General features: G+C 40.8%; 1 protein-coding gene across 2 annotated transcripts in view; it reads right to left on the bottom strand.

The window, feature by feature from the left end:
- Positions 1–14,908, bottom strand: part of CRMP1 (collapsin response mediator protein 1) — a 127,299-nt gene that overhangs the window by 33,562 nt on the left and 78,829 nt on the right. For both annotated transcript variants that reach the window (XM_089677390.1, XM_089677391.1), the window contains exons 6-10: positions 13,951–14,031; positions 9,767–9,835; positions 4,582–4,702; positions 1,943–2,099; positions 1,397–1,538 (exon numbers count right to left, since the gene is read on the bottom strand). In XM_089677390.1, the coding sequence (XP_089533516.1) occupies positions 1,397–1,538; positions 1,943–2,099; positions 4,582–4,702; positions 9,767–9,835; positions 13,951–14,031 (570 nt within the window). The remainder of the gene's footprint in view (positions 1–1,396; positions 1,539–1,942; positions 2,100–4,581; positions 4,703–9,766; positions 9,836–13,950; positions 14,032–14,908) is intronic.

The following is a 14,908-nucleotide window of genomic DNA, read 5'->3' as shown; positions in this document are numbered from 1 at the left end:
GTTGATTGGAGAGGGGAAAACATATAAAGAAGTGCAGAAAATGATAGGCTGCTCAGCTAAAATGATCGCAAATGCTTTAAAATAGCAACCAAAACCTGAAAGACGTGGAAGAAAACGAAAAACTACCATTCGAATGGATAGAAGAATAGCCAAAATGGCAAGGACTCAGCCAACAATCAGCTCCAGGAAGATCCAAGAAGGTCTAAAGTTACCTGTGAGTACTGTTACAATTAGAAGATGCCTATGTGAAGCCAAGCTATCTGCAAGAAGCCCCCGCAAAGTCCCACTGTTGAAAAAAAGACATGTGCTGAAGAGGTTACAATTTGCCAAAGAGCACATTGACTGGCCTAAAGAGAAATGGCGCAACATTTTGTGGACTGATGAAAGTAAGATTGTTCTTTTTGGGTCTAGTGGCCGGAGACAGTTTGTCAGACGACCCCCAAACACTGAATTCAAGACACAGTACACTGTGAAGACAGTGAGGCATGGTTGCGCAAGCATCATGATATGGGGATGTTTCTCATACTACGGTGTTGGGCCTATTTATCGCATACCAGGGATCATGGATCAGTTTGAATTCATCAGAATACTTGAAGAGGTCATGCTGCCTTATGCTGAAGAGGAAATGCCCTTGAAATGGGTGTTCCAACAAGACAACGACCCCAAACACACCAGTAAACATGGAACATCTTGGTTCCAGACCAAGAAGATTGACGTTATGGAGTGGCAAGCCCAATCCCCGGATCTTAATCCAATAGAAAACTTGTGGGGTGACATCAAAAATGCAGTTTCTGAGGCTAAACCAAGAAATAGAGAAGAACTGTGGAATGTAGTCCAATCATCCTGGGCTGGAATACCTGTTTACAAGTGCCAGAAGTTGGTTGACTCCATGCAACACAGATGTACAGCAGTTCTCAGAAACAGTGGTTATACAACGAAATATTAATGAAGTGATTCAAAGGAAAGCAAAATCTTCAAAATTTTTCAGTTTATATAGTGAATGTTTGAGTTTGTAAAGAAGAATACAAACACTGCTATTTTTTTGAACAGTCTAATATTCACTTATTCACCTATTCACCTATTCAACACAAATTTGATATATTTTTCTTCATGTTTTGATTTAGAATAGAATGTGTAGTGTTCCCAATGCATTTGTGTGTATGGAAATAAAAGCTATTAGAAGGAATTTGAGCTTTATTCACTTTTCAACACACTGCTATTATTTTGAACACAACTGTAGTTACATTGGTTCAATCTGGATCAATGTAACTATGTAAAAATATACCATGTCTGGAATTCATTTTTACAAATATGACTATCCCACCATGTGTTCTTCACTGGGAGGCATGTAGCTACTGTTAATAAATAGCTAATGCAAGACTACACTATTACTTACCACAGCTTTATCCCATACGATGGTCATTCTCTCCTCTATACCATTCACTCCTTCTGGAATTAAAGTGAAGTTATCTTTTCCTATGGCTTTCTGTGCCGTGCTGTAAGAACAATGTCCACTTCCCGTCACCTGGAGATCACCGCTGCAAGAAATGTCACACACTGTGTTAGTGTTCTGTAGAGACATTCAATGCACTTAGGAGGCAAAATTCAGGATTACGTACAGACTCATTTTCAGCACCTTAAATATGTAAGACAGGCAACTATGAATGGATACCTAATTGGGAAAGCACAAGCCAAGTATATAGCAGAAGCTGAGTATTTGCCAAGCAAATGACCTCTTGTGGTCAAGTGTGCAGAGGGGGAAGCTGCTCACACAGAACCAGGAAGACTGCGGCTATTACTGTAGTAGCCCAGACTACTACAGCGATTGTCAGATTTCCCAGAAGCCTCTCAGATATAACATATACATACTTACATTGTGCCAAGCTGGACCTAAACATGCAATAAAGATCATACAGATATTCACTGTAAGTGTAGGTCTTACCATGCCAACATAGTGGTCAAATAATCAGGTGTGGTTGGGTCTGGACTGAGAGGAGGAGAAGTAACGAAAGCAGCAGCCTTTGCCCAGTTTTTGCTCCAGTAATGGGTCCCGTCTGTCCCTAAACTGGCGGTAATGGGCTCTCCAAACACTATCGCTCCTGAAAGCAAGAGAACCACTAGTTATGTAATCTTGCCATACACTGTTCAGTTATTACGCAAATGGCAGAATGTATGTGTAGATACTTTAAAAGTAACCTGTAAACAGTGCCGGGACAGGATCCTTTAGCTCTCAAGTAAAAAAGGACCAAAATGACCTATTGCCCCCCCCCCCCCTTTCCTGCCCCCAACCATTTTGTGCAGCTTCCTTCCCTGCTTCCAGCTCTCCTATATAACCACAGTGTAAATATACAAATTCCCCAAAGCTTTGCACACCCCTAGTGTAGTGGGATCAGGAGTCAGGCTGACGGTGGCCGAGCTATGGCATTTACAGGCAGACAGTGGAGGTAAGTACACCTCTTGTGCCATCTTGCAACCCAGATGGCAGACTATAATGTTTATAGGGCTTAGCTTCCAGAATTCCAGATCAGAACCTCTTCTTCACTGTTCATAGCTGGATTTTCATCATTGGAGCCTGCAGGCACAGAACTTAGCAGCCATCTTAATAGCTGGTCATAGATGGATTGTTTTTATTTTTTTGACCAGTCAGGCGGCTGATCTAAAGAAAAAAATGAAAACAGAATCCCCCATCCCCACAATTAAGGTAGATGGGGTGCTATTGTATCCTGGCAACGACATTCCTCAGTGGCCAGAATACACTAATCAGCGATGCAACCGATTGGCTGCAAGCACTGATTGAGCACAAACATTCCAATAGTCCCATTCGAGAGGAGTCCGTTACTAGACTGGCTCCTCTCGAATGGGAATGACCATAGATAGATCAGATTAAGCAGGATTTACCCCCCTTCCTGACCAGGCCATCTTTTGCGATACGGCGCTGCGTTACCTTAACTAACAATTGCGCAGTCATGCAATGCCGCACCCAAATGAAATTTATGTCCTTTTTTTCCCGACAAATAGAGCTTTCTTATGGTGGTATTTGATCACCTGTGCATTTTTTAAAAATTTAAGAATCAAATTTCGCCCTAAATTTAGGTCTTTGCTAAAAAAAATCCCAATACATTTAAAGTAATTGGTTTATGTGAAAATTATAGCGTCTACAAATGGCAGTACATATATTGTTTTTTTGGGGAGGGGGTTTATACTAGTAATGGTGGCAATCAGTGACTTATAGTGGGACTGCAGCGGGCATTCTGACACTGGGGGGGAACTGACTAACTGCCACTGACATCCCAATGACACTAATGCCGTGATCAGTGCTAAAAAAAAGCACTGACACTGTACTAATGACACTTGGCAGGAAGGGATTGATGCCTGAGGCGATCAAAGGGTTAACTGTGTGCTGTTTCACATCATGTGCTGTTTGTGTTTTACTAGGGAAACATGCTGCTGTGTATTTCTCTTCTGTGCAGAGAAATACACAGCAGCATGTTATTGCTGGCAGGAGAGAACACCACAAGTCTCTTCCCTGTTAGTGTTACTCAGTGATCGATGGGTGCTGGCGGGGAATCGCTGGTAGGGACCCAGTTACTGACATCCATAGCTACCAGTGGCGGTGCGGGTAGGGCAGCACGAGCGCACGCCCCCTATTTGCAAATGCAAATCATGTATATATACGTGATTTTGCGCAGCTGTGCCATCCTGTAGCAGTGGTTCTGATATAGGGAGGAGGAGAAGCAGTTAAAACTGGATATTTCCTTGTTTTACTGGTCTTAACTTGGTTTAGAATATTGTGATAATGTGTAAATACCCTTACGTGAGATTTCTAATAATGAAAAAAAAATACATTCCCAATAATAGTCATGCTGTGCCACCTTTAGGCATGTACCCAATATTCCGAATGGTAATCCAGCCCAGCCACTTAAGCCGGCCGTACATTATAACATTTTTTTATTAAATTGCCTTTAGATTTACCTTCAACTATGTAGTGCAAGGGTCTGCCTGACTGCATACAAATTGAAAGTGTTTAGGTTTGACCTCCTATTATATGATTTTGGTAAATTTAAAAGGAAAATTGTATAATGTATGGCTAGCCTTAGGCTAGCCATAGAGCGCTTATTAGAGGCATTTCTAATTTAGGGAATTGTTTCCAATTAATAATTTTAACTTGCTATTTTATTTTATTGCTAATTTACTGAAGCTAGTTTGGATGCTGTTATGCAAATGAACTGACAGTCTAAACCAGACAATCAAAATAATCCTTGAGCCATGCTGTATGACCACAACTTACTACTAAAACCTATGACATGCTTTGGAGGAGAACTCACTAAGGCCTCTTTACTTGTGAATTAGTGTAGCAAGGGAGGGTATTTTGTTTGCTATCAGTGTCTCATTAGGTAGAATTTCCTCCACTTCCTATCCCATAGTGACAACAGGAAGTGAGAAGGAGATTCCTTTAAAGTGAGGGAAAATCCTTGTTAGTCACCAGGGTCACCAGAACTATTGTCCCCACCATTGGAGCTTTGTCTTCAGTTATTCTTATTGTTCAAGTGAACAGTATGTCAAAGAGAGAAAACATCTAACCTTTCTTCCTGGCTTGTGCAATAACATCAGAGGCGCTCTTGCTCATCACTTTGGTAATGTATACTGGGCAGTTGATTTGACTTGCTATAGCTATGGCTCGGAACACGGCCTCTGCCTCCAGCTGTCAGAGAAGAACACAAAAACATTTGTCATTACAAAATATGCACCAAACTGTTTATATACACTCACCGGCCACTTTTTTAGGTACACCTTGCTAGTATCGGGTTGGACCCCCTTTTGCCTTCAGAAATGCCTTAATTCTCTGTGACATAGATTCAACAAGGTGTTGGAAATATTCCTCAGAGATTTTGGTCCATATTGACATGATAGCATCACGCAGTTGCTGCAGATTTGTCGGCTGCAAATCCATGACGCGAATTTCCTGTTGCACCACATACCTACGATGCTCTATCGGATTGAGATCTGGTGACTGTGGAGGCCATTGGAGTACAGTGAACTCATTGTCATGTTCAAGAAACTCATTGTCATGTTCAGGAAAGTTTGAGCTGATTTGAGCTTTGTGACATGGTGCATTATTCTGCTAGAAGTAGTCATCAAAAGATGGGTACACTAGTCATAAAGGGATGGACATGGTGAGCAACAATACTCAGGTAGGCCGTGGTGTTTAAACAATGCTCAACTGGTACTAAGGGGCCCAAAGTGTGGCTAGAAAATACCCCCTCACCATTACACCACCACCACCAGCCTGAACCATTGATACAAGGCAGGATGGATCCATGCTTTCATGTTGTTTATGCCAAATTATGACTCTACCTTCTGAATGTCGCATCTGAAATAGAGACTCATCAGACCAGACAATGTTTTTCCAATCTTCTATTGTCCAATTTTGATGAGCCTGGACAAATTTTAGCCTCCATTTCCTGTTCTTAGCTGACAGGAGTGGCACCCGGTGTGGTCTTCTGCTGCTGCAGCCCATCTGCTTCAAGCTTCGACATGTTGTGCGTTCAGTGATGGTATTCTGCATACCTTGGTTGTAATGAGTTACTGTTGCCTTTCTATCATCTCAAACCAATTTTCCCATTCTCCTCTGACCTCTGACATCAACAAGGCATTTTCATCCACACAACTGCCGCTCACTAGATATTTTCTATTTTTCAGACCATTCTCTGTAATCCCTAGTGATGGTTGTGCTTGAAAATCCCAGTAGATCAGCAGTTTTTGAAAAACTCAGACCAGCTCATCTGGCACCAACAACCAAGCCATGATCAAAGCCACTTAAATCTCCTTTCTTCTCCATTCTACTACCCGGTTTTAACTTCAGCAAGTCATCTTCACATTTAGATGCCTACATGCATTGAGTTGCTGCCATGTGATTGACTGATTAGCAATTTGTGTTACCAAACAATTGAACAGGTGTACCTAATAAAGTGGGTGATGAGTGTACATACAATTCAATAAGCGGTATGCAGTCTCCATGAAGAAAGCTGAGTATTTATCCAAATGCAACACACCGTAAAGATGGTAGTTAGGACTGAGTAAAATAGTTAAAAGCGCAATGATATATAATGGATAATAGGTCATCAGAGCCAGCCAATGTTTAATGCTACTGAAATCAGATCAGTGAACGACAGATGGGTGTATAGGTTAGTTTAAGGGTCGTACTTAGAAATCATGCTGCCCTAGGCACACTTGAATAATAATGCCTTGTTGTTTAAGCTCTCCTCCTTGTTTTATGTGATTATTTTGGCAAACAGACAACTAGAATGCACTCATAGAGGCAACATGTGGTCTGTCTAATATGTGGGGCTAATATGCAGACCACCAATCATGAGAAATCAGAGATGTCTTCATGTTTCCTGAACTGTAGTGAGTCTTCTGAATCTTAATATCCTCTGCACCTCTTACCCCCTACAATTTTCTTGCTAGCCACAAATGCTCAGAGATCCAGATGTGGGAAAAAACAGAAAAAAAGTTATTGGAAAGAATTCATTCTAAAACTTGGTGCTGCACCATCCAACCACCCCCCCCCCCCCTCCACCCTAGGTACTGGCCCACAAGTGGCATTATGGTAGATACAGCCCAGGCTGTTTTTAGACTTCATAAGTCCTCTAGGCACACCTAAAAATGACTAGGGATTAGCAGAGTGATTTTGGTAAATTTGATTTTCCTACAAAATTACTGATCATGAGAAGAGACCATTTTCAACTTTGTTAAATGAGCTTCTTTAGCAACATTTGTCTACTGCCTACTGGCGGTCAGTGGGAGCCCTTAGGAGTAGTGAGGGACTAGGACATCGACACTCCTGCACATGATGGTATCTAAAACAGATTTCAGTTAACAATTTTTCTTTGTTGAAATTGCAAAGCAATTAGGGATATACAGTATAATGATAGTTTTGGCCACAAACTAATGGGATTGAGATTGCCCTAAACAATTGTGGTAGAAAAATCCACCTGATTTAAACTACATCATATTGTTTCATGTTCACTCTTCTAATAAACTATATTGAAGTTGTATATAAATTGCCTAATCTTAGCCTCACAGTTGACTGGTGGTCGATTGATGGTATCTTGCTTTGTTTCTGGCAATTACTTGCTATCATATTTGAAATTTACTGAAATTTTGCCACATGTATGGCCAGGGCTTTGGTGACTACTTTTCCTCTTTGCCGTGAACTGCTATCCAAGAATGACCTAATAATAAATAATATGGAGGCCTAAGTCAATGAAAAGCTTAAATATTTGAATTATCTGAAATTATCCAGCTGCTGTCTGCATATCCGATAATTGCCATGCATGCTGTTATTTTTTTTCCTTCAAATTCATATTTTCTTTTACAATATAGTATCTCAGCAGACTCAATTTCCCGTGAGGTGAAAAACAAGTATAAACTGATGGAAAAAAAAATAACCACCAAGGAGATCTGAAAGTAGCATGTCTGCTTCAATTAAAATTTTATCATCCACGCGGCATGGTCAAATTACACACCCTCTTGATCTTTCAAGGACAATCTGTTCATCTTTTAAGTTCGTGAGAGCTTAAATAATTCACTGCTCCAAAATTTAGCTGATTCATGGTAAAATGCAGGCAATCCAGGATCTGTCAAAATCGCATTTTCACATTTTGTAAACTGTGTAAAAAACCAACCCTGCATCACTTACTCTTAATAAGGGCAGTCCAGAAAATATTTTGACAATATTAATTCTTCAAAGTCAGTTCCACAAAAAAAAACAGTAAATACGTTTTGAATATATATATATATATACACTATATATTGCCAAAAGTATTGGGCCAGCCCTCCAAATCATTGGATTCAGGTGTTCCAATCACCTCCATAGCCACAGGTGTAAAAAATCAAGCACCTAGACATGCAGACTGCTTCTACAAACATTTGTGAAATAATGGGTTGCTCTCAGGAGCTCAGTGAATTCAAGCATGTTACTATGATAGGTCACCACCTGTGCAATAAGTCCTTCAGTGAAATTTCCCTGCTACTAAATATTCCACGGTCAACTGTTAGTGGTATTACAACAAAGTGGAAGCAACTGGAAACAACAGCAATGCAGCCACGAAGTGGTAGGCCACGTAAAATGACAGAGCGAGGTCAGCGCATGCTGAAGCGCACAGTGCGCAGACGTCGCCAGCTGTCTGCAGAGTCAATAGCTAAAGACCTCCAAACTTCATGTGGCTTTCAGATTAGCACAACAACAGTGCGTAGAGAGCTTCATGGAATGGGTTTCCATGGCTGAGCAGCTGCATCCACATCCTTACATCACCAAGTGCAATGCAAAGAACTGGATGCACTGGCGTAAAGCATGCCGCCACTGGACTCTAGAGCAGTGAAGACGTGTTCTTTGGAGTGATGAATTACGCTTCTTTGTCTGGCAATCCGATGTGTCTGGATTTGCCAGTTACCAGGAGAATGGTACTTGCCTGACTGCATTGTGCCAAGTGTAAAGTTTGGTGGAGGGGGGATTATGGTGTGGGGTTGTTTTTCAGGGGTTGAGCTTGGCCCCTTAGTTCCAGTGAAGGGGACTCTTAAGGCGTCAGCATACCAAGACATTTTGGACAATTTCATGCTTCCAACTTTGTGAGAACAGTTTGGGGATGGCCCCTTCCTGTTCCAACATGACTGCGCACCAGTGCACAAAGCAAGGTCCATAAAGACATGGATGAGCGAGTTTGGGGTGGAGGAAATTGACTGGCCTGCACAGAGTCCTGACCTCAACCCAATAGAACATCTTTGGGATGAATTTGAGTGGAGAATGCGAGCCACGCCTTCTCGCCTGACATCAGTGCCTGACCTCACAAATGCGCTTCTGGAAGAATGGTCAAACATTCCCATAGACACCCTCCTAAACCTTGTGGACAGCCTTGCCAGAAGAGTTGAAGCTGTTATAGATGCAAATGGTGGGCCAACTCAATATGGAACCCTACAGACTAAGACTGAGATGCCATTAAAGTTCATGTGCTTGTAAAGGCAGGCGTCCCAATACGTTTAGCAATATAGTGTATACATATATATTACATATTTATATCTTATATAACAAATGTAAGAGACTTTACTGACACCCAATATCCTTGATGCATTGTAAGCACAACTTATATAATTTTATCTTTGGAATTTGGAAATTGTTGCAGCTAAAATTTCAAAGATGAATGCACAAAGCAATTTTAAAGGAATACTTTAACAGATTCCATTCACCACAGTAATAGTACCGTACAATCTAGTGCCATTATTTTGACTGCCACCCCAATATAATAACACATTAGCTTGCAGGGCACTCACATCGCTTTGCAAAACATGGGTTATGTTTGTTTTAGACTGTGTTGTGGTATGTTGGCAGCCCAATCAAAATGAATGTGCTGCTTTAATACAACATATATTAATGTGCATATTAAAGAAGCAGTAATGCTTCAGTCAGAATGTTACAATGTCACGCCCGGCAGTGACTCAGGAGCACAAAGAAGGAGTTATAGGAGTGGAGCTGAGCTGAGCTGCTGAGATAAGGACTTGAATGACTTCAGTGCTTCTACTGTGGATGACGATGGATTTCTCCAAGGTGAATGCAGCTGCAGAGTGAGCTTGTTTTAAAACTAATTTACAACTTCTTAGGAATATGTAAATACTTAAATGTCCATATCCTGACCACAGGTTCAGTTTCAGGTTAAAAAAATATGCAAGTAGGAGAGCAATTAAAGACCTTGTATGATAACCAACATACCTCTTCTGGCCGGCTCAGCGCGTGTCCTTCAGGTCCGGTGATGCCCATTTCCAGGATCCGCTTTTGTTCCTGGTCATTAGAAATTGTAATGTTAGTTTGTTTTGTATACAAAAAATTTATATAAAACCACTGTTACAGCTCGCAAGAAAAATAGATGAAAAGATCAAAAAGGAAAGAAACAATAAAGAACCAACGAGGCATTAAAAAAATTGTTGCCACACCACTGAGTCTCTGTCCTTGCTGAATTTATAGCGTTATATCCTTTTTGGTAAATTCAAAGGAGATTGTACAGTCAGATTGTAATGCATTTGTCTACACCAGTGTTTCTCAACCTTTTTTCATTCAAGGCACGCTTTAAAATTATGGACAGTCCCAAGACACCCTTTAAAATTATGGACAGTCTTCAGGCACCCTGTTCTAAAATGGGGTACCTCAAGACTACCCATAATTTTAAAAGGGCACCCCATTCTAAAATGTGAAAAACTATTCTAATAGTTTTATATAATGCAGCAACATCCACATATGTAGGACACCCAACATTAGAAGTGATTTATTCTTCCACAGCAAATACACTTTTACACACTGGTCCTGACTAGTATTACAGTGTTTCTCTTCTCCCTCAGTTTTACTCCATCACTGAGCTAATGTGACCTCAGCACTGATGGAGAGGGGCAGGGGAGGGTGAAACTAGGATGCTGTGCAGGCAGCTGACATCCTCCTTATCAGCTGATGATGTCATTGGTTGTCAGGATGCCGGTGGCTAGAAGGTCATAATGGTGCACAATGAACCTGTGGCTTTGAGCAACTAAAAGGCAGGCTTCTTCCACCCACTGGATTGTAGACAGGTTTTGGGCAATTTTTAGAAATTTTGCCAAGGCACCCCTGAAGACATGTCAAGGCACCCCAGAGTACCTGGGCACCCTGGTTGAGAAAGGCAAGTCTACACAGTGGGAGTCTGCTCCTGATGCTAGCACCCTGGGTCCTGTACACATTTGAAATGTATTATGACATTCCATTCACGTGGACAAATATCAGCCTGTGATGCCCCACCCCTTCCTGCTAAGAACTGCTCCATTTTTAAATACCCTGGGAGGGTCACTACAGAATAATATTCAGGGAATATTCATGGGTGGATATGTTTATGCAGAACTTTAAAGGTCATACAGTAGAGTTCTGTTCAATACAATTGGAAAAGCTAAAAAATTTGGACACTGGCAGTAGGTTTTACAACTTATTGGCTACCCGAAACTTGTGATCTGTCCAGTACTGATAATACAATATATAATCAGTAGAAGGAATGAGTGATCAATCAGAAGCTGCCATTGGGCATTCCACATCTAGTGATAAAAATGTTTTCTTTCGGCAACAGACTAGAGAAGTAAGGGGTCCAGATAAGATTTAAGTAGAAATTCCACAGCAAAATTTTCATGAGGTCCCCATCAGTGGTATTTGAGCTATAATGTAAACTTATTTATACCCCCTAAACATTGGTGAACAACAACAAAATACACCCCTTTTACATACCCTTAACTCTGGGTGGGTACCTAAAAAGTACACCTACAGTAACTTAAGTTGTAGTCAGAATATGGTCTAGTCCAACATTTAACGTCTCCTCATTGGTCAATGCTGTGCTATGGATCAAAGGACAGGAGCTTCTCCCTCATGCTAGACTGGTACTAAGATGATTTGGGTAGTTGGAACGTGATTACAGCTCAGAAAAGTAGCTGGCACTTCATAACACCTAATTCAGTGTTTGCAACAAGAGCTATACTGTCAATCAGCAACAATTTTTTATAGTCTCTTTTTACACATCTATAGTACCAGGAAGCAACCCGCTCCAATGCTGCACAGGAGCTCCATGGGCTGCAATATCTGTAATTATGTCCTTTGGTTAAGGGTGGGGTTTTTTTTGTTTTTTGGGGGTTTTTTTATTTTAGTTTACAAAAGAAAAACCAATAATATATCGTTTCATAAGACACAATTTTACAATACATAAATTTACATATTCCTTCCCCCCCTCCTCCCACCCACCAAAACACCAATCTTTCCCTCTCTTTTCCTTTCTCTTCTTACTCCTCTAATACTACTTATACTTTCCTTCTCCCCATTCCTCTCATTCTTCCTTTTCTTTTTCCTTCCTAATTAAACCATCATTCCTGCATCTTCTCCATTTATCTTTCCCTCTTCTTTAAGCTCTTATCAATTCTGCATATCTCATTGAGGTTTTAAAATCACACCATCTTTCCCATGTTTTTATACATTTTCCCATTTTATCTTCTCCACTATGGAGTAATTCCTCCATCCTATAAATATCATCTACTCTATATATCCAATCTTTTACTTTAGGGATCTCCTGAGCCTGCCAGAATTTAGGGATCAATCCTTTTGCCGCATTTATTAGATGAAATATTATCATATTCTTATATTGTTTCACTGTAAACTAAGTATTATGGAATAGACAAACCCACGGGCCTTTTAAAATACAAACATCTTAGATCTCCTGTATTTGTTGTACTATTTCCTGCCAAAATTCCTGTATCTTGGTGAATTCCTGCCATATATGTGCCATAATTCCCTTTATCCCACACCCCCACCAAGCTAAAGGTGAATTCTCTACTTGTTGCTTTTGTGCCACACTAGGTGTAATATACCATCTTATCAAGCACTTATAATTAATTTCTACTACATTCATATCAACCGCCCCTTGTGCTAATTTAAATATTTTCCTTTTTTGCTGTTCATTCGATTGTATTCCAAGCTCTGGTTAAGGGTGTTTTGAAGACAAAGCCATCAGCTGGCCTTAAGACCCATGAAATCATACAGACTTCACATGTCTAATAGGAACCTTGACATTGATAGAACAACCTTCATAGCTGCTCACAAATTGACTACATAACAAGGGGCAAATTGGATTTTCTATGACATCTCTCATCATCTTTACAACTCTGGGCAGCCAACACTTGCAGTATGGAGTGTTCAGGGGACATTGATAACCCAGGTGCCTATGTGAATCAGACACAGCCCTAAACTCTGCAATTGGTAAGATGGTGGTTAATGAACGTTCTGCTATGTGACCTATGTACAGTTTTGTGCTGGATGAACGTGAAGTAACTGATTGATAGCAAAATTCTTAAAATCCTATATATCAATTTGCTGCTACTTTGATTACCAATATGCCATAAAACGGTTAGAAGTAAAAGAACTGATGCAGAATGAGAATTAGATTCATTAGATTCAAGTAAAATAATAAATAGATGTGATTCACCTACCGGGAATGGGATTATCTGACATCCAATAAATCAAGAAGTACAGCTCACGGAGGATGTACTGTAATTACAAATACTTTTGGCTGCCAGTAAGCATGCTATGCCCTGAATACTAATAGCACAGTGCAGAGACACATTTGACCAATATGACGTCTGAAGCCGGATGGATTCTACTAAAAATAAGCCTTATCATCTGTTCGAGGACCAGCACGTTTCTTGACCATCACCATCTTGCTTCTAAAAACTGTAATAGCTTCGGTACTTTTAAATTTACCTGGAAGAAGAAGTATGCAGGACAGGAATTCTGACTTTCCTGGTCTGCATGCTTGTTCTGGGTCCGTTTCTCAGATAATTTTGAAAACAGCCAAATAGCTAGCACTTTAGAAGAAAATCAGCAACAGGCTTTAAGTTAAGCCTGCAGGGAAACAACTAAAAAAGCATTGGATTACTGAGCTGACAACAATACCTGGCAGCAAATATTGATTAAGCTGGCCATACATGGATCGAAATTCAATCCATTTATGGGATGGCTGCCTGAGCGACTGATTGGAAACTTTCTGCAAAAACAGGATCGTCGGCTATAGATGGTAGCACTGATTGGTGTATTCCATCAGCGGGGAAGTTTCTCCTGTGTCACAATTCAATAGCGCAGATAGAATCAAATCATTTTTTTCCGTTCAACCCAATGGTTGAACAAAAAAAAAATACTGAAGTATGGCCAGCCTTAGCTTATCATTCTATCACAAGGTGAGTTCCTGAAGTAAACATGCAAATAGCAACTCTGTTTGCACAATCATATATTTATTGGCCTCCCAGTTTATCATTTATTCAACCCGCATGTATCATTTATGATCTCAAATATTTATTAGCCTATGTTCTAGAAACTCCACATCGGATAATATCAGTTTACAAGCTTACCTGAGCTATTAAATCCCCGTTTTCTGCATGCACCATGACTACAGCACCATGTCCCTTGAGAAAGGTGAAGATTTCGTATAGCTAAAGAGAAAACATACAGTAATAAAAACATTTTAAAGACAAGTTACTCAAACTAGTTATGAAAAGTTTTGGAGCTGTAACCAAACTTCTTTATTAAGAAGGTTCCATTGTGCTCTGCACTGGTTGGGTAGAGGACGTTTCAGTTCCTTTTAGCCCACCTCATTATAACCTGTCTGGTTAATATTTCATTGTTGCTCCCCAAGTCCTACTATATAAATCTCATGGCTCTCACAAACTGCACTGATGAAGGTCAACAACCCCGAAATGGCGGTTTGTATTTTGGAATACATTGCTCTATATTTGTATGGAATTGTACTATAAATCAGCAGTTCTGGAGAAGGAGTTGGCCCAAGGGCATAAAGCAGGCATGTCCAAAGTCCGGCCCGTGGGCCATTTACGGCCCGGGGGTCGGTTTAATACGGCCCTCCAACAGCCCTCCCTGCTCTGTGTAATGTGGCCCTCCCACGGCCCTCCCTTCTATGGCAGACAGTCTTCTGCTTGAGAGCAGAGGGCAGTGCGCATGCCTGACTGCGGCGCATTCTCCCTGGTCTGTGTAAATGCGGCTGTCGCATGGCCCTCCCTTCTGTGGCAGACAGTCTTCTGCTTGAGAGCAGTGCGCATACGTGACTGCGCCGCGCTGGGAGCGATAGAGGGCGGTGAGTCAGGGCCGGGCTTTCAGCGTGAAGTGTGTTTCTCTTCCCATCCCGGCTGCTGAGCAGAGACTTCAGCTCCAGCTACCTTTTTCACCCTTCACATTAGTGCAGGTAAGTTTTTTTTAAATTTATTTTCAATACATTGTGAAAACTCAGCTGTCAGTTGATCTTAATGTTATGAAATGAAAAGTATGTCGTTTGCAATTAACTTGGCATAAAATAAT

Source organism: Staurois parvus, unplaced genomic scaffold (assembly GCF_062004578.1).
Source record: "Staurois parvus isolate SC_StPar_1 unplaced genomic scaffold, SC_StPar_1.0 ptg000186l, whole genome shotgun sequence".
In the NCBI taxonomy this organism is placed as follows: Eukaryota; Metazoa; Chordata; class Amphibia; order Anura; family Ranidae; genus Staurois; species Staurois parvus.
Note: the sequence above shows the minus strand (reverse complement) of the source record. Positions and strands in the feature narration are given on the sequence as shown.